At 39.6% G+C, this 26609-nt stretch overlaps 1 protein-coding gene across 1 annotated transcript in view; it reads right to left on the minus strand.

Moving 5' to 3' along the window:
• Positions 1-26609, minus strand: part of LOC310965404 (plasma membrane calcium-transporting ATPase 1-like) — a 106350-nt gene that overhangs the window by 21443 nt on the left and 58298 nt on the right. The window contains exons 4-12 of the mRNA XM_083938975.1: positions 26215-26472; positions 25226-25351; positions 23652-23777; positions 19076-19111; positions 5962-6144; positions 3559-3773; positions 3205-3447; positions 2353-2594; positions 2018-2255 (exon numbers count right to left, since the gene is read on the minus strand). Of these exons, the coding sequence (XP_083795101.1) occupies positions 2018-2255; positions 2353-2594; positions 3205-3447; positions 3559-3773; positions 5962-6144; positions 19076-19111; positions 23652-23777; positions 25226-25351; positions 26215-26472 (1667 nt within the window). The remainder of the gene's footprint in view (positions 1-2017; positions 2256-2352; positions 2595-3204; positions 3448-3558; positions 3774-5961; positions 6145-19075; positions 19112-23651; positions 23778-25225; positions 25352-26214; positions 26473-26609) is intronic.

Raw genomic sequence — 26609 nt, forward strand, 5'->3', positions numbered from 1 at the left:
GGAACAGTTCAGTGAGAGACACTGGTTTTTGTGCGTACATATGCCTGTATTTGACTGATGGGTGGGGCTTACCCCATCTTTAAGACCCCTTTACTGTTTTAAAACAAGTCAGCTGGAGAAAATGTTTATTAGTTAATTGGCTACAAGTTGATCAAATCTGCCACAAATTGATGATCACTGGCTGAAAATGAGAAGCTACTTTTGTTAACTTCTTTCAGGAATCAAGGACCTACTGTTTTGAAAAATAATTTTTGATGGTAAACCACACAAACTGCACTACAATGGAAAGTTACAGGCGTAGGGACAGTAACTGAAGAGGGATGGACTTCAGGACAGGTCATTCTGTTTCAGTTTTCTGCCTAAGGGCTGAAATATTCTGAAGAGTTCTGTGTCCATCGCATCACAGTGTAGAGATAGCCGTTGAGCTGCTGACTAACTCCTGCTGCTCTCCAGTTATTTCTATCCCGTCTATGATCTTTGTGCTTTGACATTAAAGCAGCAGGCAGCAACACTGATGCTGTCTGAGCTTCATTACAGGCTTCAGTTAACACTGCAGAGCACCTGCACACCTGACCATGGCGCACTTCAGTGTTCCTGTTTGGAAAAATACTGTTTGTTTATCTCAACGATTTAATTTTTTTTCCCCTGACATTTTTCTTTATAACGCAAACTTTTCTTTCATCTTCAACCGCTTGTCCCTGTCGGGGTCGTGGAGGGCTAGAGCTGATCCCAGCTGACATTGGGCGTGAGGCGGGGTACACCCTGGACAGGATGCCAGTCTATCACAGGGCACAAAGAGACGAACAGAGACAGACAACCATTCACACCTACGGGCAATTTTAGAGTCATCAATTAACCTAACATGTGCACGTCTTTTGGATTGCACAACTCTCTGATATAATTCTGAGCAGCCTGTCAGATCAGATTCAGTTCCACTGAAGTTCTACTACAAGTCCCCGTAGCTATCTTGTATTGTGTTTTTACTTTTTTAAAACTGGGCTTATGGTCACACTGAAGAGACTCAAGTGATGACAGATGAGTTTTGATACTAGGGCGTACTCACACTGTCCTTCTGGCCGGGCCAAAACCGTTTTTTCAGCTAAAGCCTAGTACCTTTAAGCAGTGTGAGTGCACCCGCTCCGCGCATAACTGCGGCCAGCGGGCCGTCCACGGACATAGAAAATAGAAGGACGGACCATGCGCGGATATTTAACAACAACAACAATGGCGGTGAAAGGTTCACGTTGGTGTGATGCGGAGGTGGAGTGTTTACTGCAGATTTGGTCGGATGAAAATATTCCAAAACAGTCGTCAAGACGCACAAAAACTCAGAGGTCTGTAGAAATATTTGTAAACAAAGCCACACACACGCGATCAATGCGTGTGACGTGTTACGGCGTGATGGCATATGGACAGCAAGAAGCATTGGCCGGCCCTGGCAGTGTGAGTACAAACGGGGCTGGGGCGAGGGGGGAGAGGGAGGGGGGACAAGTACCCTAAAGCCCGGGTCGCGGTCCGGAAGGACAGTGTGAGTGCGCCCTAAGTCACACTCATGGATGGATAACGGAAAGGGCCTACCGGGCCCTGACTCATAAAATGTTGTTGAAAAATGATCACAAAGAAATGTTAAATGACCACAAATATACACAAAAGAACCAAAAATGACCACTAAGAGACAAATAGTTAGGATAGGGATGCAAAACGACCGTAGAAAGAGATGCTAAATGACACAAGACGACAACATAAAGACAATAAATGATGACAAATCCATGCAAATAGTTTAAAATAGATGTAAAATGACCACAGATACAGTATAAACAAAATGACAATATAGAAACATAGACATGTAAAATGGATGCAAAACAAACAAAAGAAGATGCACAATAACCAGAAATAGATGCAAAACATTTACAAAGACATACAAAACCTAGAAATTGACATAAAATGACCACAAAGAAAAACAAAATGACCACAAAAAGACTAAAAGTGTATATCTGTGTGGTCGGAGTTGAATTACTTCAGGTCTGACGGGGTCCTCGATGCCGACCACGACGATGCAGGTGAGCTCGTTCAGGATCTCATTCTCGTTCTCCCAGTTTGGCTCTCCGGCCTCAGCGGGGAAGTCCCTGTAAGCCACGCAGATGGTCCTCAGCCCCTCGCAAGCCATAGGCTCAATCACCTTACGCACCATTTCATCACGGTCCTTTGGCTTGAAGACGCGCGGCAGACCCTGGGCGTCCAAGATACGAGAGCATCTGGGAAAAGAGAGAGGGGCACAGAGGAGGGGGGGCATTAGGTAGGGTGGGATGAGAAATGCTGTCCATCCATCCATCCATCTGTCCATCTTCTTACTTCCTCAGGACGATCTCTGATGCTCCTTTGCTGTACATGCGGTAACCTCCATCAGCGTTCTTCAGCACTGTGCTCATGGACTTGCGGGAGGAGTTAAAGGTGTAAACCTTGTAGAGTTTCTCTTCGGGAACCTCTTCCCTGATTGGCTGGTAGTCCCTTTTCAGTTCCAGCACCAGGCCCAGCAGAGCACACTCTGTCTTGTTGCCCACATGGCGGGGCAGGCCGCCTTCTTTCTCTGGAGGCTGAGGAGGGAAAAAAACCTTAACCTTGTGAAATTGTCTTGTGGGCTTGATCTGACAGGTCGTTGGAGAGTCCTTGGTTAAGTTTTAGTTTAAGTTAAGCCTCCAGGTCAGGCTGTTCTTGTTCACTGTTTGTTCATGTACCTACGAAAAGTAATGCACTAAAATTTGCATGCAAATCACGTATTAATTACTGAAGAAATTAAGTCCAGAGCAAAGAAGGAAATCAGGCAACAAAGTATGAGACCTATCTATGCGTAGGTAGGAGGGTCAGGGTTGTGAATCGGTCCCAAAACACTTTTATCGGGGGACCTGGTGTTCATCTCCCAAACCAGAACTTTTTTTTCTTATCCTAACCAAGCCTAAAATTAACCATCACGGTCTACTTCTGGTTGACAGCGTTAAAAAGTGTGTCACATTATGTAGGATATTGTGTGAACATGTTGATGAGAATACATTGTCCAGAGAATTAATACAATGTCCTAACAACTAGCGGATACTCTTCTACTTGTATCTTTGTGAGGACCGGCTTTTGACCTTGTAGACATTTGTGGAAAAAGACGTAGACCTGGTTAAGGTTAAGATGAGGTTTAGGTGGCAGTCAAGATCTCACCAGGATCTTGGTGGTGTACGCCGAGTTGATGGAGATGCTGTTGACCATAACTTCCAGAGTCTCTGGTTTGATGGATTCGGGTTCAGGGACGGTTTTGTAGTGCGTGTCGCCGATGTACGCCTGCACCACCGTCATGCGGTTCATGGTCAGCGTGCCCGTCTTGTCCGAGCAAATGGCCGTGGCATTACCCATGGTCTCACAGGCGTCCAGGTGACGCACCAGGTTGTTGTCCTTCATCATTTTCTAAAATATGGAGAACGAGGTTACAGGCTAAGGTTTAAGTCTAAACATTGTGCAGTTATCAAGTCCTAAATGAAAATCCATTAATCTTATATTTCCCACAACCCTGTTTACCTTGACGGAGTAGGCCAGGGAGATGGTGACGGCGAGCGGCAGCCCCTCAGGAACAGCCACCACCAGCACCGTCACGCCGATGATGAAGAACTTGACAAAGTACTGGATATAGATGGGGGTGCACTCGGCCACCCAGGACCGACCCTGGATCCCGAAGGTGTCGATCACAAAGTAGAGGATAAGGATGATGACGGTCACAGCCGACATAATCAGACCTGGGCAGAACGAGCACAGTGTAAAACACAAGCACATGTCATATAAAGCCAGTTTTATATTTAGCAGCCGCTGGTTTCCTTAGCCTGAAAAAGACTTGTTGTCCATTCAAGGACACTCAAATATCCAATAACTCAAATAATAATACACTTTTTATATATAGCACCTTCTATAACATGACTGTACAGGTGCCATTTAAAGCCTTAAAAACAAGTCAAATAATTTTTTTAATCAGTCCTTAACGTTACAGGTGGCCAGTGTTATGCAGCTTTTGTATTTAAACAGGTTGCAGCCAATCAGCGGTTTTAAGAAATCCAGTGTAAAGTACATTATAGTCATCTAGGTGAGAAAATAAAAAGGTATGGATTAACTTTTTTGCATCTTCCAAAGAGAGGTAGGGTCTAATTCTTGTGATATTTCTCACATGATAAAAGGAAATCTTTCTAACATTGTTGGTATGTGATTTAAAATTCTCTCTGTGCATCTGTGTATTTGTTTTATAATAACATCATATCTTTGTTATTTGTTTTTATAAGTACGTAAAAATTTGATTTTGGTTGTTTTTTCGGTATTAAAAACATGTGCAGATAGGCGTCCCTGTGGGACACATATAATATATGTAAAACGATAAAGTTTGGCTTGTAAAACACAGCCACATTATTGGCTTCAATTTTAAAAGGTTGTAAGGTGGATGCAAAATAAAAGGTAAAGCAGGAAGCCTCGGCACTCATCAATATACATATTTCCTGTGAGTTAGACAGCAGTCTGAGTGCAGATTCAGCAACAGGTGAGAGCAGGTGAAAGCCACTGTTGTTCTGCGTCACCTGTCAAAGTGTTTTGGCCCAAATACTATTTCTGTAGTTTATAACTGAAGCTGCCCACCCTCCACCCAGTCCTGAAAGCCCCTCACTGTATTAAGGTTAATTGAAATGACACAGGAAACACCTTCAATTCTGGGATGAATCATGTTCCCAATAAAACTGAGTGCGTTCTGACCCTCAGCCTCTCAGCACCTTCGCTGCCTGAACACTTTGTGTGCTATTAAAGGAGCAGTCCCACATTTCTCTGGTTCTGGTCCCAGGACGCGTTAGCCAAGCTTAGCACAAACACTGGTGGCAGAGGGAAAGTGCTAGCCTAGCCGAATCAAAAGACTTCACTGATGTTTGATTTACATGTTGTATCTCGTTAGCTAACATCAGCAGCCCTTCCTGTAGTCAGCTGGGTTATAGCTTTGAGGAGCTTCAACATTTATTAATGGACAAACTGAGGCGTTACTCTTTTACCAATGTAATATGTTGCACTTAAAGCTTAACGAAAATAAACTGAAATAAATAAATATAATAACAATAATAATATGAATTATAATAAAAGAAAATGTAAAGAATAATAATGACAATAATAATAATATGAATAATAATAATAAAGAAATAAAGTAATTTAAATAAGAATAATAAGTAAAGAATAATAGTAAAAAGAAATAAGAATGATAATACATAATACTAAAAATAATAAAAAGAAAATGTATAGAATTATAATGATCGTAATAATAAATAAAGTAATAAAGTAATTTAAATAAGAATTATAAATAAATAATAATAAAAAAAGTTCTAAATGTCAAAAACTAAATCTTCAAATCATTATATCTTGGTAATAGTATGAAAATTGGAGCTGCAACGAATCAATTAAACGATTACTTGTCAACTACTAAATCAAAATCAGTCGCTGTTGAATTTTCACAGTAGTACCACGAGCGTCAAAGCTTTGCATAAGTCACATGGAGAGTACGGCAGCACCTGTGGACGTAAAGCCCACAGGGTCACGTGCTTCTGGTTGGTTACTTTGTGTAGCACATTTCTTAAATGCTGCTTTTGCGAGTTGAGAAATATGTTCTATAACATTGATTAGCCCTAAAGTCTAAAGATTCAGTTTCACAAGTTTAAATCCCCTTTATCATAATATACTACATGGTTGCTTTAAAATGGTCCATAACCTTTTTACTTTCATAAAGCATTTTGGTGAATATTTTTTAAACAAATGAACCCAACTGCTTTCATTCTTTGTGGCTAAGCATGTCCTGGACACACAGATATACACATATATGAAACTAGTGTGTGTGTGTGTGTGTGTGTGTGTGTGTGTGTGTGTGTGTGTGTGTGTGTGTGTGTGTATGTGTGTGTGTGCGCTCCTCACCAGCCTTCCCGATCTGCACAGCCAGTTTGGTCAGTTTGCCCTGCAGCACTGACTTTTCCTTCTTGGTCACGTTGACCTTTTTCACAGGTTTAACCTCCTCTTTCTCCTCTTTCTCCTCCGACTCGGCGGCCTCGTCGCTCTTCAGCGGCTGGATCTCCAGGGCGATGCCGTCCTGGGTTTTGGCTGGGAGGAGGAGGAGGGGGGGGAGGCGGGGGTAAAGTGGTGGTTGGGAGTTAAAAGAAGGTGAAGGAGGCAGAAGGTGGGACCGAGGTGGAGGGTAAAGAGAGATGAGGAAAAGGAGGTTTAGGAAAGACCAGGAAAAGTGTTTGTGATAAGGAAGAGGTGAAGATGAAGGAGAATAAGTATTGAGAAAGGGAGGGATGGACAGAGTGATGAAAGATTGTGAAAGAGGCAGGTAGATGAGTGAGTTTTGAAGAATGAATATGGAAGTGAGGTAAGTTCGGTCAGGATCAGGACCAGAGGATGAGGAAAAGTAGGCAGGACGGGTGGACCAAGGTGAATGAATTAAATCAAAAAACAATAACAAATTACAAAATAAAAAGGAGGGAACAGGGTGGTGCGGGGATGAAGGGTAGAGAAGCAGATAAAACGTTACAGATTCAGTCGGAGGGGAAAACTGGAAAAACGACCGGACAAGTTTTTCCTCAGAGATCAGAAAATAACCTCTGAGTCTTCAACTTTTAACATCTTTATTAAACATGGTGACCTTTGGCTGAATGCAGAGAGCAGCATTTCATCAATTTATGATCACAGAACATTCATGAAAAAAAAAGTACCAGATAGCCTTCAGAGAGACGAGTTGGGAGCAGCAAGTTCATAATGAAGAGCAGCAGACAGAACAGAGAACAGCAGATACAACAGAGAGGATTTAACCAGGGGGGCGGTCAATCACACACACACACACACACACACACACACACACACACACACACACACACACACACACACACACACACACACACACACACACACACACACACACACACACACACACACACACACACACACACACACACACACACACACACACACACACACACACACACACACACACTTACAGTGTTCGTTTCATATCAGAGCTCAGAGAGTTTGGAACGAGGCTGAGCTATGAAGTCTGGTTTCACGTCCTATTCGGCGGCTTTGCTCCTCATTTGCATAAACAAACTGTGTATTTGCATTTCACTTCATCAGCTGGGATCCTGTTTGGATTGTAGTACTGTAACATGGAGCTTTTTTTTCCATCTGTTTGATTTCTGCTGAAGAGCTTTTCACTGAATTCAGCTGCATCCACTGCTATTTGTCATATTTCCATACCAAAGAAATGTGAGCTGGTGATGAATGTAAACAGAGAAGAGCTACGCTGATCTGAGTTTTGATGTGCGGTTCGTCCTCGTGAACAACTGAGCTGACAACAATGACTGAAAATGGATGATTTATTTACATTACATACTGGAAATGTTGTGATCCATCAGCTAACTGTTTGGTCATATTACATCCTGTTTGAGATTCACTGCTGGTAACAATGTCAACATCACTTCTGGAAACCAACAATACCAACAGATCATGGACATAAAGCAGGTTTAGATTCCTGGATGACCAAGAAAAAAGTTTCTACTAGAAAACTTCAGGTGTTCGCTGTGAAACTCTGCCCAGGTTATCTAAAATGTGATGAGGCGAATGTTTATTCCTGTTGTACGATCTTTAATAGGGACTTTCAGCAGCAACAGGCACGGCTACGGCCTTCGAGAAACATTCCAATGGGTTCTTGATGTTGACACTGTCTACTACAGTAGAACCAGCCGGTTTGCTGTACTGTCTACAAGGGCAAACTCTTCTGGAACGCCATTGCCGTCCCTTCAACTGCCATGCTTAAAGTCCCTATTACCTACTGAGGTATGAAAGAATAAAACAGTTGGATCATCGACTGTTGAGATTTAGTCTTTTTGTTTGATTCACTGGAAAAAGCAAAAAGCTAAATCATTAATTAATTAATTAATAATAATAATAATAATAATAATAATAATAATAATAGTAATAATAATAACAACAACAATCTGGAAATCATAAATCGTCATCTTGTGCCATTTCTTCAGTGATTTTTTATCAGTTAATTTAAAACAGTGAATGGTTGAACCTCATGCAAGAACTTCTTGTACAACAAGAGATGAAGAAGATACTCATTGTTTCCCCTACCATTATATTAGGGCGGCGCCCCCCCTGAACGTCAAGTTAATTTTATGTAATTGTATTTTCTGAATAGCGTCAGATCAAAACAGGAGTCATTTAAGGATCCCTTTCCTATAGAACAGCTCTATATTTTGTCCTTTTAGTAAACAAACTAAACAGCCTCATGTTATTTATCTTATTTACACGGCAGCATGTAAATTCTGTCTCTACATTGTTGCTTGTTTCCAATTCTCAGAAAAAACGACAGCGTTGGAGATTCACTTGTTCAAAGATCGTTTGATAATTTGTTTGGGAAGAGGCTCCACTCCTAACAGGAAAAACGAAACTGAAACTTATCAGAGATCCTTTATTGTTTAGTTTGAGAAGACTATAAAAAAAAAAAACAGAACAGAATTAAACAAACTTTCTAACTTCTTTCTTTATTTTGTTGATTTTTGATTTAACTTTGGACAGTTTCTGTTGGGGAACATTATTTGGACCTAACACTGTATGCACAGGATTGCTGGATTAATACAGTATATAATAACTTTTATAATTATTATTATTTATATTAAAGACTGTGCGACTTGTTGCTGCTCATGGGGGAATTGTAGGTCCCTGTAAAACATGAATAAGTCATAGTGTGGTCTTTACCTACTCTCATATATATGTCTTGAGATAACTTTCATTATGATTTGGCAGTTTAAATAAAATTGAATTGAATTTCACAATTCCTCCATGAGCAGCAGTAAGTTGCATAAATGTATCCAGCAATCTTGCTCACAGTGGCAACAAAAAGCTTCCTTCCTTTAAATTAATACTTCCTCCTACTCCTTTTCGAACATGTAAGGTTTTATCATTGACTTTGTGTATAGGTCTATCTTTCATTTGATTCATTGTTATTTGTTTTGTTTGTTTTTTGCTTACATGCTCGAAATAAAATATAAAGAGAGTAAAGAAAGAAGCTTATTGAACTGTATTGTATATAGTGTAATGTTTTATTTATGATATTAGGGTGTACATGATATATCCAGCGCCTATAGAAAGCCATGATAGCCTTTGGAAATGGTCACTTTTTTGTTTTACAGCCTAAAATTAGAATACATAAAAATGTATATTTTTCGAACGTGATTTACACAGTCAAGTGAATTTTTTGAAAAATTGATAAGAAAATGAAAAACTAGAATATCAGGGTTTGAAAGTGATGAGTCCCCAGATGTAATACTTTGTTGAGGCACCTTTTACTTTAATTACAGCCATCAGTCTGTTTGGATCTCTCTCTAGAAGTTTTGTGCACCTAAATTGGAAATATTTCCCCAATCTTCCTGCAGAACTGTTGGAGTTCAAATTCTGTGGTGAGCGATGGATTGCATACTGTAAACGAGACTCAGTGTGACAGTTATTTCAGAAGAGGCTTCTTTCTCTCCATCCTGCCAAACATGTAGCACTTGTGAATTTGTTGTCACATGCACAGATTGACCGACCTCTGCCATTCAGACTTGTAACTCCTTCAAGGTCACCATGGGCCTCTTGGTAGCTTCCCTGATCAATCTTTTCCTGGCTCGGTCTCCAGTTTGGAGGGGCGGCCCGATCTAGGCGAGGTCTGGGTGGATCCATATGCCTCCACTTCTGGAGAATACTCCGAACGGTCCTCAGAGGGATACTTAAAGCCTCTGAAATCTTTTTAGATCCGTCTCCTAACTTGTGCCTCTCACAACTTTATCCTGGAGCTCTTTTGAAAGCATCGTTCCAGCCATGGTGAATTATTTTTGTTACCATGAACTACTAGGAGAGGAATCCTCAGGAACAGCTGATTTTATTCTGAATTTATCAAAACCACCACAGTTGATGTCAGGTGGAGGCCAGTTACACTTCACTTCACTTCACCACATCACTTAGTGGAAGGTGATTGGTTTTACCTGAGAATGTTTATAATAGTTATTTTAAAGGGACTCATCAATTTTCCAACACTGCTATTCTAGTAAAAAATCATTTAATCATTTCAGGCTGATTGAAATGACTTTGTATAGGCACTGTTTATTTATTTTTTATTTCCTCAAATAAAGGCTGGGTCTCTGGGAATTATGTTCAATGCAAACAAAAACAACAAGGTTGACCTAAGTATATTTCCATTGTATATCCACTTAAATGTAATAAATTCAACATAATTATGCTACTTTCAACACCTTGTTGTTCTGAAGAGTATTTAAATTGAAACAGATACAGGAAGTCTTGAATTTGTATTAACAAGGCCAACAGGAGCAGTTTGAGTAAATATGTGTAGATGTATTTCCAGGTCAGTGAGTATCTTTTTATTCTGGGGTTGTATCTACAATGCTCTAATGTTCCTTTCTGTGCCCCTGTTGACGTACCTCTCAATATAATGCAGTCCATCACAACACCATCACAAACTATCACAACATCAAAACACAATTTAATTAACAACTTCATTGTCATTGTGTCTATATGAATCCGTACAGCAGCTCTTCAGCAGTGTAACACAAAAGTAAATAATAAAGTGAGTAAAAAAGTTAAAGTAATTAGGTAACTAGGATTTAAGTAAATCATATAATAATAATAATAATAATAATAATAATAATAATAATAATAATAATAATAATAATAATAGGTTAAAGCAAATTAAAAATCTAAATATATACAGACACAAGTAATAAATATACTAGAAAGTAACCTAAAACCTGATAAGTAGCAGTATATATGGTGTATGTGCAATACTGCAATATGATGATAAGGCATGTAGTGCATAATGTGTTTGTGTGTGTTATTGCTAACTGCTCTTGGATAGAAGCTGTAGGTACCACTAAAGTAGAGCAGTTGTATTGGATTGCATTAGATTGTATAGGTGCACCTAATAAAGTGGCCAATGAGTGTATGTCATGAGATGGTTTTAATAAAGCTAATGCATCGTAAACTGGTTTACTTTTCGTTTTTTAGTAGATTTCATAACACGTTCTGAAGTCATTTGAGTTCTGAATTTGTTTGTTTGTTTGTTTCTGCTGGTTTCTGTTCTCAGCAGTGTAACATTCTTTTTATTCTTAGGTGATACTTTTGTCAACAGGATTTGTCTGCAAGGTTTTCTTATGAAGCAGTTTTGTGTCACAAAAATCTCAACATAATGACCAAATCTCACACACCTCATCATGACCATCAGGTGGTATCCATCAAGTTAAAACAAAAGCTTTACAGTGAGGGGTGTTGTTTGAACAATCGGACAAGAAAACGGAATGTAAATAGAGAAATTTAGGATAAGAAAATGAAAATATTCTTGCATGGGGCTCAATGTTTTATGACCAACATTTCCTCTCAGCTCACTGTTCATGTTTTGTCGAAATCATTCACAGTGGGCTCAGGGGAACTTCAACGATTTAGGGATGCTAGAGCAAAAGTATCTTTAACGTGTAATGTTTTTTGGACACTTTTATACAAAAAACCCCACTCGTCATTGAGTTTCACACAGAATTTTGCTCAACGGGGAGTCATTTCATGGCAGCATGACCTCCACATGACATTAAGGCACTCTGAATGTGCAGATGAGTCGGTGTCAAACCAGGAAGCTGTGGAGCTTTATGCACATGGTCCACTCTGAAGACAAGCCACAACATAGAACTAACTGACACAGCTTCACATGAACAGGACTGAGACCCACTGACCAACCACAGAACTGTAAACAGGCGCAGCACTGAACCATGGGAGAGCGCACGGCGGGCAGAGGGGAGGGGGGTGTCTGACAATCCAAAAAGAAAGCAAGTCAACAAACAGAAGACGAAATCAAAGGATCACCCCAGAAAAACGAAAAAAATAAATAAAAGAAGACAGCGATGCAGAACTACGACAGAGATAGACAGGAGGAGGTAGAGGAGGCTGCAGAGCTGTGGAGGCTGCAGGAGACTTCAGCAAGACAGAAAAATAACAGAGAAGAGGGAGAGAGTCAAACATTGATTACAAGACAACATGATGTCCTGAGCAACACCCTGCAAGGAGGCAACAGTGAGAGAAATGAGAGGAGTCAAAGGCGGAAAGAAAAGAAACTGAGGAGACACAAACAGAACAGACGACAGCCCACAGCCCACTAATACTGCAAGGGTGCAACTCCCACACACACTGACAGCCTCGCCTCAGCCAAAAAAACACCACGGCACTGTTTGAATCAGGTGGTTTTTCCTCAACAGTGTCAACAGAAAGTCACATTCATCCGAATATAATAAAATGTGTGGAAATGCGCGATAGGAAAACATCTTAAATCCTCCACTAGTTCTCAAAAACAATGAGGCCTTTTGTTTTTTATCGCTGTCGGCAAAACTCAACACCTCCTGCACAGATGTTTCACATTAGAAGCTTTCCAGCATTACTAAAAAAAAAGAAACTTCCCTTTCCCTTGTAGGCTTTTAATGTGAAACATCTGCAGGAAGTTTCATTGATGCTAATCAGAAAAACAAAAACAAAACAACAAAAAAAGCAAAGTAGCGGTGATTGAGTGAATGAAAACAATGTTTGTGTTAAAAAAGAGAAAGTGAGAGCAGCAGAGTGGTGAAATGCTGTAACTCTGTTGCACTGAAGGAATTATTTTAAAGAAGCTTTTTCTGATCTTCTGGCTGGACCCACATGTCTGACTATTTGGATATCTGAATTGCCCCCCTGGGGACAAATAAAGTTTTTTGAATTGAATTTGAATTGAATCTGTTCGTTGGATCTGCATTTTGTTTTCAATTTTAGGATTCAGATTTTTGTATTTTCAAAACTGCAGAATAACAGAATCCTTAAAAAACAATAACTTTAATTAAACCGAGAGACACGTGTTGCACTCACTTCAGCTCAGTGAGAGAGACTTGAATGCGTTTTACTTATATTTACAGTCGCCTTTCGATCCTCTCCTCCACTAACTTGTTGCTCCGCTACCAACTTTAGCTGTTCTGTTTGAACAACGTTAGGCTCAAAAAAATGTGCATGCAGGTTGAAATTCACTGCTTCGTTCTGAGCAGAGGAAGTATAGCCACTAATTTATTAACTCCACTGAAACACTGTAGCGCTGTGCCGTCAATCTCAGCTGTGAACGGAGAAATGTTTGACTGAGTCGCATTATAACTGAGCTGACTGAAGTGTGTAGAGGTCTTCATGGTTTTACTGTAGCAGGCTGAATTCATATTTAATTTAAAGACAAATAGTCGTGTTTAAAGTCGCATATGCAATGTCAATGCGCCCAACGTTGGCCACCAAACTCACCACATGCAGCTGTCATTCGGGACAGCCCTACTGTTGATACAAACACTTCTCCAAGTGTCACTTCACCACTCTGCTGCTCTTTTTATTTCAAAAATGAACACTGTTTTTATTCACTCATTTTTTCAAGGTGCTCCTCCTTCTACTTCCTCTGCTGTTGAGTTACTTTGTGCACAGACGTTTCACTCTATAAAAGCTTTTCACATGCTTAAAAGGCATATTTTCCTCTAGAGTTAATATGATTTCATCCTACACAGCAGCTGGATCCTTGTGATATGATCAGATAGAGATATCGCAAGAAAACCTGTTTCGTCAGGCTTCAAGTCATGCGTTTGTGGCAGTGTCACTAAGGACACTGGCAGAAAGTTTTAACAGAACTGGAGAACTTTTCTGCAATGAAGGCCTCTTTTCGTGGAAAATATGTTTTCACTTTTCTCCAAACTGACTTCGGCAGCCTGTGATAGACATATGGGTTGTCCAATCACCTTCCAAGTATGTTTTGAAAGTGTTTTCCAGTGACGGCTTCTCTGATGCTTCAGGTTATAAATGATTAGCTGATTAATCACAGAAAATCTACAGAAAAATAACAATTTTGATGAATAATTAAATGTTTAAGTCATAGTTCCAGCTTCTCATTTTTGAGGATGTGTTGCTTTTGTGAGGGTAATCACAATGGCCCTCATTTATCAAACGAACGTACGGCAGAAAAACGTGCGTACGACCATTTCCACGCAAACTCCGGCATTTATCAATTTGGACGTGAGCGGGAGCTACGATCAAATCTCACGTCAGGTCTGGGATCTTGTACGCAAATTTGAGCCTGTGTATTTGCGGTGCAGCACAGCAAAATCTGGCTGAAAATAATGAACAAACCTCAGCTGGCATTAAGCATAAGGAGTCACATATTAAGAACAGATCAAAACGGATTCTTAAAACGAATAAAAAAAAATTGTGGTTGGAGCAATTGATTGTCCTCATGTGCGTCTGAAGGCACCATCCATGAATGATTACGCATTCATCAATCGCAAAAACTACCACTGGATAAATGTACAGGTGATTTGTGATGCCAAGCTGTCGCTTTTAAACGTGGTGGCCAGGGGGGGGGGGGGGGGGGGGGGGGGCGACGACACACGATTCTTTTATATTTCAAAACAGCTCGGCTCCAGCCCCCCGAGACCCCCACAGGGACAAGGGGTTGAAGATGAGTAAGTGAATGAATGAATGTGTTGGCGCGCGGCTGCAGGAATGTGCACTGCAGAGCCAAAGTCATCTCCTCGGTAAGTGGCTACCCTCGATAAATTGCATTAAATCAAACAAGGTATCAGATGGTGAGAAAGGTTATCCTCTAACGGAATATCTCATAACCCCGCCACAGAGCAGGAGCGCAGGTTCAGCAGTGCGCACACACGCAGTGGAGCGCTGCTTCGGGTTGACTGCCTCCGTTATTCTTTTCCATACAGCGTTTTTATGGGCCCCTTTTATTCCACTCTTAAGACTGCCAAAAAGCACATATTTATTTTTCTCCATCTCGGATGTCAGGATGCCGATCTGTGTGTCGGAAAAGTTTTGTTTCGTCTCTCCGTGTTTGACCTCAGTGGACGTGGCCTCCGAACCAGGAATATTTAAGGGCGTAACGTGTTAATGACGATAGTATTCAGCCGCCGCTTTTATCAAGGCCCGCTCATTCGTCCGCTGAGATTGGTCAGATACGAATGTTTCATAAATCACACGTGGGTCCTTTCATACGACCAATTCTGCGCTCAGATCTGCACCCGTTTTCACGCAAGATTGATAAATGAGGGCCGTTATCTTTGGGTTTTAGATTATGCTTTAGGAAAAGTGTGAAGAGAAGATGAATAAAAATAATCCTTAGTTGCAGCCCTAACAATTCCTTCTTCCTAGTAGGCTTTTATAGTGAAACACCTGCAGGAAGTAAGTAAGGAGTAGCTTCACAGAAATCGAAAAACAGCAAAGTAGAAGCGTTTGCAGTAGCCGAACCAACTGTGAAAGTTTCATTTAAAGCTGTGTTCACTGTTTTTATGGCCATGTGGAGGTAGAAGAACTCCACCATAAGCTGACATAACAATAACAATAATCCCAACACATTATAAAGTACAAGCAGCCGCCTATTTCCATGTTCAGCAGACACAGAAACATCATCATCCCAAAACAGCTGGTGGTGGAAACGTGGTTGATGAGAGTTATGAAATTAAAACTGTACAGGAAATGTGTTGTGAAACCAAAACTAGGTGAGAATCATCAGTCAGAACTTTAAAGCTTCCAGTGGTGGAAAGTTAATGAATACTTTTATTTAAGTACTGTCCTAAACTAAATGTCTGAGGTGTATTTACTTTACTTCTACTCCACTACATTTGTCTTTAGTTTTAGCTTTAGTTCTGATTCTAATTCAGCTTTTCATCCCCGTCCTGTCCAGTGAAAATCATATATCTCCAGATGTGTTGATGTTGAATGTTTGTGATAAACTGAAGGATGAAGTGTTCCTCCATGTGTTTAGAAAATTCTCTTTAAAAAAAAAGCCTCTTGCATCAGCAGGAAAATGTATTTTTAAGAATAGTGGTTCTCACAGGACAGCCACGCTACAAACAGATGATGATCCTTTAGATCCTATATGATGCATTTCTGCAGATTAAACTAAACAAAAGTATATAAAGCAGTTAAAAAGAGCACAACCGTAAACATCTACAGCATACACATTAATGAAGCAGGAATATGAATCCAGAAAAATCATACATAATATAAAACACTGAGTGGGAACATCTTAATGCATAACAGGGCCTGCCGTTATGGGATTTTGAGAGATACATCTATTTTTGAGCTGTATTGAAAGCAGACCTTTTATTATGTGGATCATTGACTCATTTTGAACTAATATGACTCATTTTGAACTAATGAGTACTCAGGTATTCTATATTAAAGATAATTAACAATAAAGAATATAATTCTCTGAAAAAATCAGCCCATAGATACTGATAGGTACTGATATATCTGTGATGGGCCAATATACAGATATATTGGTCTTCCTCTACTGCAGTAATACTAAAATATACTTTTACTTTGTGTGGTATTAGTACTTTTACTTAAATAAAGGTTCTGAATACTTCTTCCACCACTGAAAGCTACAAAGTCATCCATCTGACTGAATGGGTTTCTGCAGATTTTGTTTTTATTGGAGGTCATCTGTGACTGCAAAAGTGTGATGAGTGTCCAAGTCTAAGGTCTGTGTGTGTGTGTGTGTGTGTTTGGGAGTCTGTGTGTCTGTGTGTGTGTGTGTGTGTGTGTGTGTGTGTGTGTGTGTGTGTGTGTGTGTGTGTGTTTGGGAGTCTGTGTGTGTGTGTGTGTGTGTGTGTGTGTGTGTGTACATCGAGAAGCATTCTGTCCACAGCAGATGCTCAAACCATGGGAGGTCGGGAGGAGGGGAGTTGTGGGTGTGTGTGAGAAAGATGCGTGTGTGTGTGTGTGTGTGTGTGTGTGTGTGTGTGTGTGTGTGTGTGTGTGTGTGTGTGTGTGTGTGTGTGTGTGTGTGTGTGTTGAGACAGCTTGCAGAGGAAGTTGGACATGTGTTGGATCACACGAGACACTGAGGACGGTTGGCTGGTCGAGTCGAGGTTGGAGCGGTGACGCCATCAACACAAACACACACAGCCTTCAAATCCCTTAAATATTAAATAATGAGGGAAGCACAGAGGGAGCGCTTGATTTCCACACAGCGTCACCCATGAAGGACACCTAAGAGTCAGACTAGTACGTGAGAGTGACCCTTACTTGTGGAATTACATTTGTGTCTCAATTCTCCGAACCTGATGAGACATTTGAGTTTTTGCAAGCACACAAATTATATGTTTTAGACAAATTATTGCAACCAAAATGTTTGTACTTATTATGTATAATTTGTTGCCTTGGAAACAGAAAAACTTGAAGGCTCATGTATTATTTCCTCTGGCAGATGTGTCTGGTCCCCGTACGCTTTCGCCATATTTCCAGCCGAGGGCCAGTCACAACCGTTTATCTATCTAATGTGGGGTGTGTTTTAGACGATGAACGTAAAGACAAGCACCGTTGAGGCATTTCCGAAAACAACATCCAAGATGATTTGGAGCTTCCTGTTAAAGCCACTACATGATGTCAGTTGCAGCTAAAGCTTTTCTTGAAAAAAAGACGTTTGCCGACAGTATTTGGCAGAAGTTTCATATACAACCTCATAATATATCAGCTCATCTCTGCATGCTGTCGTCTGTTTACATTTGTCACGGTTGCTAAGTGCAACGTCACATGTTGCTAACAACCCTTTGAAAATGATAAAATTAACTGAGAGCATTTAGACTAATTTACAGTTTTGATTTGGTCTAGCAATTTCAGGCTTTAGACTTTGATAAAATCAAGATAAGCGTGGAATAATAACCGCTGTCACTCAGTTGTACTAATTTGCTCTCTCTCAGTTTCCCTGCTCTGTGTGCTTTCAAGTTCTGCAATCTTGTTCATTCAACCTTTATTAAATTCTGTTTGGAAGTTAAGATAAACCTTTGGCAGGCAAACTTTTGCTTGATAAGTAGAAGCTAACTAAGCTAGTTGGCTAACACAACATGACCAAAGCATTATGAACACTGAAGTAGCTCCTTTTGAAAAACTTAACTTTGATTGTGACTGTTTTTTTTAACTCAGTAACTCAGCCCTGGATTTATTGTAATATTTATATAACTATTAGCTTACTAAATCCTGTCTACCACCCTAGTGGCTGCAACTTACGACTATTTTCATTCTCAATTAATCTACGATTAATTTCCTGATTAATCATTACTTCTAAAAAATGACAAATGACAAATGCTAATCACGATTTCCCAAAACCCATCATTGAAGACCCAGAAAAACAGGAAATGTTCACATATGAAAAGATAAAAACAATTAAGTTTGGGCCAATTTGCTTGACTATAAAATGTACTATTATATGACTGAAATGAATGATTGAATGAAAATAGATCATCATTTTACCTCAACACTACCTTAAAAATGCTTTAAAAATTAAATATAGTACACAAAAGCCCTTTCTTAGAGGATTTATTATAAATTCAGAGGCACAGTTTAAGCCCAATTTTCAATAGAACTACATTATTGATTATAATGATTCTGCTGTTTGGGTTAGTCAAGTAGCTTAGTTAAAAACCAAGTTATTAGTTATTTATGTGTGCTTATCGAGCACAACTTATTCTAAAATTGTGTTTGCAATTTCTTTTTTTTGGTTTCTCAAAATGTCTCATCAAGTTCTCATAATTTAAAGGCACAAATATAATCCCATAATCACCCCTGTGACAGTTACCATGACAACTGTGAACGCCGTGATTGGCTGTCAAGGACTTGAAGGTTGAGAGTTGCACCCTTTTACAGGTAAAGCAAGGCGAGAGAAACGTCCCCCTTTGTACAGCAGAGAGAGAGAAAGAGAGAGAGAGAGAGAGAGAGAGAGAGAGAGAGAGAGAGAGAGAGAGAGAGAGAGAGGGACATAGAGAGAGAGAGAGAGAGAGAGAGAGAGAGAGAGAGAGAGAGAGAGAGAGAGAGAAAGAGAGAGAGAGATGGACTGGACACTCCCCTACTGCCGCTGGGTGGAGGGTGAGGAGGGGGTGAGTAACAGGGAGGATGGAGGGTCAGAGAGGGACAGATGGATGAATGGAGGGGTTACCTTTGTTGCGATTTTCGGGGGGTCCTTGTTTTTTACCTGTTCGGACAGAGAGAGAGGGCGGAATGCTGATAAGATGGCTCAAAAGAAAAATAAGATCAAATCAAACTGAGGGAGAACACAAAGTTCAAACTGATAGAAACCCACAGGTGTGTGTGTGTGTGTCGTGTGTGTGTTGTGGGCAGGAATGGACCAATCAGAGGAGAGAGACACGCCACGTCCTGCTGCGGAGAACCAACAGTGTTTGACAGCAGAGGTAATTCACCAATATCTCAGTAATCAAAATAAATAGAGATGTAGAATTTGATGGAATTTCACACAATAATGTCTTAAACAAATATGCATTATTGCTTTGATTTACCCCAATGCCCTGTATACATGTACATCAGATTTATACTCGCTTATTGTTTATATGGTATTTTTGGTTTTGTTTGTACATAGATCCACTGGTGTTTATTGTTCATTATCATTCATCCTTGTACTTGTGCTTCATCTGTGTCATCTCTATAAACAGAAGTCTTCATATGAATGCAGAATATATAGGCAAAAGGAAAAGATTTTGGTATTGTTTCCGTTTATAGTGTGAGTAGTATTGACTAGGGATGGGACGATATACGATTTTATCACTGATCACGTTACAAACATCCTCAATCAGTTGATCGTGGGAATTTTTTATTATTGGGATGATCATAAAAATCCATGAGAGTGACTTAAAAAAAACGGTCTAGCTCACTTGAATAAAGTTAAAGGGTTAAACCAGATTACAAACTAAAGAACCAGCCGGACAAAAGTGTCTTCACAAAGAGCAACACCATCAGTTTGAACTGGAAAAAAAACGAGTGTCCTACAAATCTGTGATGCAATTAACTAAATATAAGGTAAAATCTTCCCAGTATGTATGAGTGCCTTTTTTAGAGTTTGAAGCATATTTGAATGATTATCGGGATAATATTGTAAATCGTGTGACATGACATTTTCAAATTGTCCCACGCCTAGTATTGACCAATCACGTTTGAGCATGCTTTGGTTGCATGCAGGTAAACAGAGAGAAAAAAGGTGGAGCACATTGGTTGAAATGCAATCACGGAACTGATTGGTTATCATCTGAAGGATTAGCTATTTATTTATATGTCGATAGGGATCAGCCAAAACGTTGTTTGGACCTAAAATATATACAAAAAGTATCTTCTCGCACTGTAAACAATGACCGGTGCACGGACAAGGCAGTCTTCTGTTATCTGGATATCAGCTGTCCGTTGCCCTAGGAGGCTAAATCGTCACTCAACCAATAGGCGATGGGTTCAGAGATTGTCGTCTATATTATCTTGAATTTAAATGATAAATCAATCAATTTCAACATACTCACATATTTTTAAATGAGGCATGAAATGTTTGGCCACCACTTTGGTTTGGACTGAAATATCTCAACAGCTATGGGATGGATGATCGTCACAACATTTTGAACAGACATTCATGACCCCAAGAGGATGACTTGTAATAAGTCCAGTAATAATTATAATAACAATACAGACAGCTATTGGTTGGGAGTTTGAGCAGAGAGTCAGGCTGGTGCCACAAAGGTTAAAGGAATAGTTCACCCAAAATCAATACAAATTGTAATACCTCCGTAGGCTCTCATGACCCCAGAAAAAACTTTCCATCGAATTGCATTAAGGAGATTCCAAAAAATGAAAGTATTTCAGCGCAAACAGACTTTGACAGAATCCAAATGAATGACAGCAAAAAAGATTAGATCTTTCAGAAAAACAACTCTTTTTATTAAACTATTTGTGTACTTCGTTTCAAGTCTGCTTGCAGTGATATGCTTTCATTTTTCAACGAACACCATTCGATAAAAAAACTTTTTACTGTGACCATAGAGTGTAAGGATTCGAGCACCATAAATCACAACATCCCTGGTTTAAGTCTGGCAGGGACAGCAATCTCACTTTCATTTCATTTCCAGTTGTTTAGTTGTTGCAGTCACTCTGATGGATTTAGTTTATTTTCTTCACTGCAGATACCTGAACTCTGATTGTTATGGCTGTGCTTAACATCTGATATTGATCATTATCAGATGTCATGTATTGATCAGATATGTGTCAGTATGTGACAGGTGCAGGTCAGGTGTATTCTGTATTAACTTCCTGTTGCCCTAATATGGAGCTTTCTGCTTTTATTGTGAAATGAGGTTTGGCAAGGTCAAAGCCAACATTAACACACACACACACACACACGCACGCACACAGCTCTTTGTTATTCAGCTCATGGTTTTTGATTGATGACAAAGACTTAACGGCTGCGTGTGTGTGTGTGTGTGTGTGTGTGTGTGTGTGTGGGTGTGGGTGTGGGTGTCTGTGTTTGCACATACACAAGGCTTTTACGCCTGTAAGATAACCATTGGGTGTGACTTTACATGAATGCATGAATGTGTGTGTGTGTGTGTGTGTGTGTGTCTTTTAAATGTGTATTTGTGTGTTTTCAGTGGGTTGATGCAGCCATGTGTGACAGTAAAGTCTGCTGTGTGTCTGCTGTTACCAGAACTCAAGAGACCCACAACAGTGCTTGTGCGTGTGTGTGTGTGTGTGTGTGTGTGTGTGTGTGTGTGTGTGTGTGTGTGTGTGTGTGTGTGTGTGTGTGTGTGTGTGTGTGTGTGTGTGTGTGTGTGTTTGTGCATTTTTGTAGTTCTGTATTTATGGGGACTGTTTAAAGTTTGAGGACAGTTTTGGAAAACAAGTGAGGATATTTGGTCCAGTCCTCACTTCTTTATATGGCTTTTTGAGGGATCGGTTTTTGTTTTAGGATTATGGTTATACTTAGATTATAGATTAAGGTTATAGTTTGGGGTTTGGGAATGTTTTATGTCAATGAGGGCCCTCACAAGCGTACATGTACAGAAACATGTGAGATGCTAATACAGATACTTTTTCTTCTGCTTATTTTCAGTTTAATGTCAATTGAATCTGAAACCTTTTAGTTGTGGTTCTTCTCATTAGGAATCCATTAGTGGTTTGTTTTTTAAAAATCCGTGACTGGTGGCCGAAATGAAAAACCTTGAGCGTCTCTCTCCGCTGAGCTGGTACATTCAGCCAGTTCACAATGAATGCCTGACAAACTCAAACTTTAGCCAATAAAACAAATGACCAGACAAAAATGAACTAAAGAAAGAGACATGAGTTAAAGGGGGTTAGCATGATCACAAGCAAATCAAAAGCAATAAAGACCGTCTGCAGAAGCCTGTTGGTTTACATCAAACTGCTCTGTGATAGTACGAGGATCATCTGGGCTTTTAGAAGGATTCCACTTCAAAAAGCAACTGTATGTAAACGGAGGAAGGTACGTTTGCATTTTTAACCAACATTACATCACTTATAAATCCATACCTCGGTATAGTGGCCATAAATTACCATGAATAAAAGAGACCACAAGGTTGTGTTTATTCAGGTTACCAACCAAATATATTTTTCTGTATTTTTTAAGTTCTGTTTGATGCATTAATTTGTACAACTACAATCTAATGAGTACTGCCAAGCTTCATATCTAGCCGTTTTTAGTTTGCAACAATAACAATGGAAGATTAACCATTGAAACTGATAATTTAAAACTATAAGTTCTTGATTTCAGACAGAAGTTAACAAAGGCAGCCTCTCATTTTTATCCAGTATCCAATAATTTTTCAAGGATAGCAAAATCACTGTCAGCTTTAATCAACTCTAGCTACAGTAACTAACGTTAACTTTCCTTAGTTACTTGAAAACTCACATTTGACTCCAACTGACTTACTTAAATGTGTCAGATGGATTCTTTAAAAACGAGAACCCTGTAAAACCTGTAATGTTAAATGGTCACATAAACATTATAATAACTCAGCATCATGTAATGATGCAAACTGATGACTGAGTTAGTCTTAAATATTCCCTAGTGTTATAGTGAAGTTTAACAAGTGATGATGATCACCATACAAACTCTTTGGATGTGGAGTATATCTCTTACGTGAATCCCATGTACACCACTTCAACATGTTGAGAAATTAAAACTCTGACATGCCTGTCGTACCTACTTATCGTGGCTGAGCTATGATAAGACAATTCTTGTTTAGGGGAGGTGTTTGTTGAACTGAAAATTAGTAGTACACTTGCTGTTGTACACATCTATTTTGGTCAGATACTTAAATCTTATTTCAGTTTTGTGAAGTTGAAGATAGGATCACTACAGGTAAACTCATCTGTGGTCTCATTTATTCACTGATGATGCTTTTGTTATCAGATTGAAGCTCACTAATGTTAAAATATTATAGCCCTGCTGTTATCAGCTCAGACTGGATGAACTCCATCTGCTGACAGAGTCGGCCAAGTACGACAGGAGAAACTTCAAATCAACACCAGCTGATAAAAACGTGCAAATATTTCCAATCTGCACTGTTCAAACAGTAGAGTAGAAATATTCAAATGACACGATGATAATTGTCTTTCTTTCCTCCCAGTACTTCACACACTTAGTGTCCTCTTATGACCTTCAACACTTCAACATGAGTCGTGTTTTTTGAGATGTGTGTGACAGATTTTGTCTCATGTCTTACTTTTCTTGACCTTCTTCTCTTCTTCGTTCTCGCCGGCGCCCAGCAGAGTAAAGATGATGCCGGTTTGAGAGTTGAGGCCAACGGCTGACACCACCATCCTGCCCGATCCCTCCATTACATGGGTCCCTGAGGAAAGATTTAAAAAGTCACAACTGGAACTTGTTTTTTTTAACTGTCACTGCACATATATTTACCACTTAACGGTCTAAAGCCCTATTTGGACGGGATTAGTTTTGCGTTGGGACGTAAGGTAAGGTTATTTTTTTACCAGAGGTTTTAGACTTGTCCGAATGCACGATGTCAATGATGATTCTGATGAATGTCAGTAAAAATTACGACGATTTTCACTTTCTGTTAAACTGTCCGGAACGATACCTCAGATAAAACTAGTCTTGTCCGAATACGACCCTCTGTAAAAAACGTATGTAGATATTCTGACATATCCTGTTAATACGTAGTTTCTGCATTTCTTTGAGTATGTAGGCACTTGAAGAAGCACTTTTTTTGATAAGCTATTCCGTCCCTTAATTTAGTGTTTAATTAATTTTGTGATATCAGAAAGCATTAGTAGCACGCACATGGCAACACGGAGGAGATGTAGTGCGTAAATCTAGTGACCCCTACCCCCTCTGGTAGAATATAGGGATTTCTTAACCCTGCGCTAATTGGTCATTTGACATCCGCACGTAGAACTAATCCCGTCCGAATAGGGCTTAATACTTAAAAAAAAGACCCCTGTTAGCATTCTTGTTTTATGTCATTGTAAGGTTGTCAAAAGTATCAGTACTTTTACTAACGATGTATGTCAAAATGATACAATATCCACATTTAATAGTATTGAAAATATATATGATCTAAAAAAAGCAGATCTAGAATCAGAATTTTGGCCCATGGCTGCACTGAAGAAACAGCGGGAAAGAGGATCAACTGCATGTTGGTTTGTGTTTGTTAACTTTTTCATTTTTGCAGCGGTATGGAAAGAGGTATATATTATATATATATTTTTAATACTAGTATTGTATAGACGTTTTAATTCTGGTATCATGACAACCTTACTTGCTTCAGTGGTACATTTTGCTGATACTATCAACTTTTGGAGTTCCCAAGCATCAATCTAAGGACAACTACTTTTTAATCTTAAAGTACAGTATGTTTTCTCTTTTACTTTTAGGTAGTTTTTAGATTTTAGTGTCTGGATGTCACAAAACATTTTACAGCTCAACACAGATAAAGCAGTCTCACTCCAACTGGAAAAACTCACAATATCAGACTCTCCAGGACATTCCCTTGCTCTTTTTTGTCTACGGAGACACTCAATTGTCTTACAATGACATTAAATACCCTCAACAGTGTTGATATTTTTTTTTGCATTGTTTATTTGTACTGTCATATTGTAAACTTGTCAGAAAACGTGTGGCACTAAAATTCCACATCCTGCTTCAGAGGATTTTCTTTCCACACAACAAGCGAACAATCAGTGAATGTGTTTGTTTAAGGGCCGTGAATCATAATAATTTTAAAATAAATATTCATCAGTGTTGGTCCATGTCAGGAGACTGTGAGCAGGCACTCACCGGACAGCAGCATAGGGTCCTTCTCCATAGACTTTCGGACCTGATCTGACTCTCCGGTCAGAGAGCTCTCATCAATCTTCAGGTCGTTGCCTTGGATCAGGATCCCGTCAGCAGGCAGCAGGTCTCCTGCAGGTCAGAAGGTGGATTTAATTTATTTCATATAGGGTTAGACATACCACACCCTTCACAGTGAGGAAACGTACAGAGTAATAAATACATAGAAAACTGCCTCATGCACCTTACAGTCACACTGCACTTTATACTTTATATTATATTAAAAAACCTTTTATATAATTTTAGAAAATATTGTGTTTTTATTTTGTCTTGACTGTTTTATTTCATTATTTTATTTTACTTTAATATATACATACATTTTGTACTCGAGTAACACAGAAAAAATCCCATGTACCTGTACTATCCTGTACTGTGCAAATGGCAATAAAGTTCATTCATTCATTCAATCTCTTAACAGCTGCAGTGTAAACACATATTTGCTCTTTGTCGCAGTCCTGTCATACTCTGATGATGGATGAGTATTAAAACATTAAAACTTGAACCAAACTGCTGAGTATATACTTTTTAACTTTCCTACTAATGCTAAAAATACTTCACTGCAAAGTAGGAAAAACAACTGGAATTTGAACTCAATCTGTTTCCTCTATAGTTGATACTGCTAAGAATATAATATCATAACTGATCCAAGACATCTTCAGCACGCTGATGCACCACCCTGTCAGTGAAGCTTCTGATCAATGTTTGCAGGTGCACTACTTCTCAGCGATCTATACTAACCTTCACCAATCAATTTTTCTCAACTGTGTTTCCGTAAACGCTCAAGGTTAATGCCTGACTTTAACCATCTCATGAATTTTCTGTGCCTTATCCAGAGTGGATGAGTTTGAGAGGTTTTGATAAAACTCTCAAGACTATCTTTCATTAATGTAAAAGCAATTATTGTTGTCACAGGTCTGGTGCCTATGGTCTCGTACCATATTTGATCTGAGCGATGTCTCCCACCACCAACTCGGCCACAGGGATCTGGATGACCTGGCCTTTGCGGATGACGGTGAACTTCTGTTCCTGCTCAATGCGACTCTGCAGCCCGCGGAACTGCTTCTCCTTGGACCAATCGTTGAAGGCCGTCACCAGAACCACAATGATAACCGAGAACAGGATGGCAGCGCCCTCGATCCAGCCAGCCTGGGCCTCCCCCTCATCCTCGACGCCACCTGCAGCCTGGCCACATGCTGCAGGAGGACAAGGACATGTTGAGTCACTTACCAAATAAATATGTCAAGTTTAAAGAGGCAGAGCAGTTCTGTTTAATGAAAACTGTACGACAGCTTCAGATCGTTTAAATTTTAATACTAGTTTAACAACAATG

The sequence above is a fragment of the Echiichthys vipera genome (assembly GCF_963691815.1).
Source record: "Echiichthys vipera genome assembly, chromosome: X".
NCBI classification, from domain to species: domain Eukaryota; kingdom Metazoa; phylum Chordata; class Actinopteri; order Perciformes; family Trachinidae; genus Echiichthys; species Echiichthys vipera.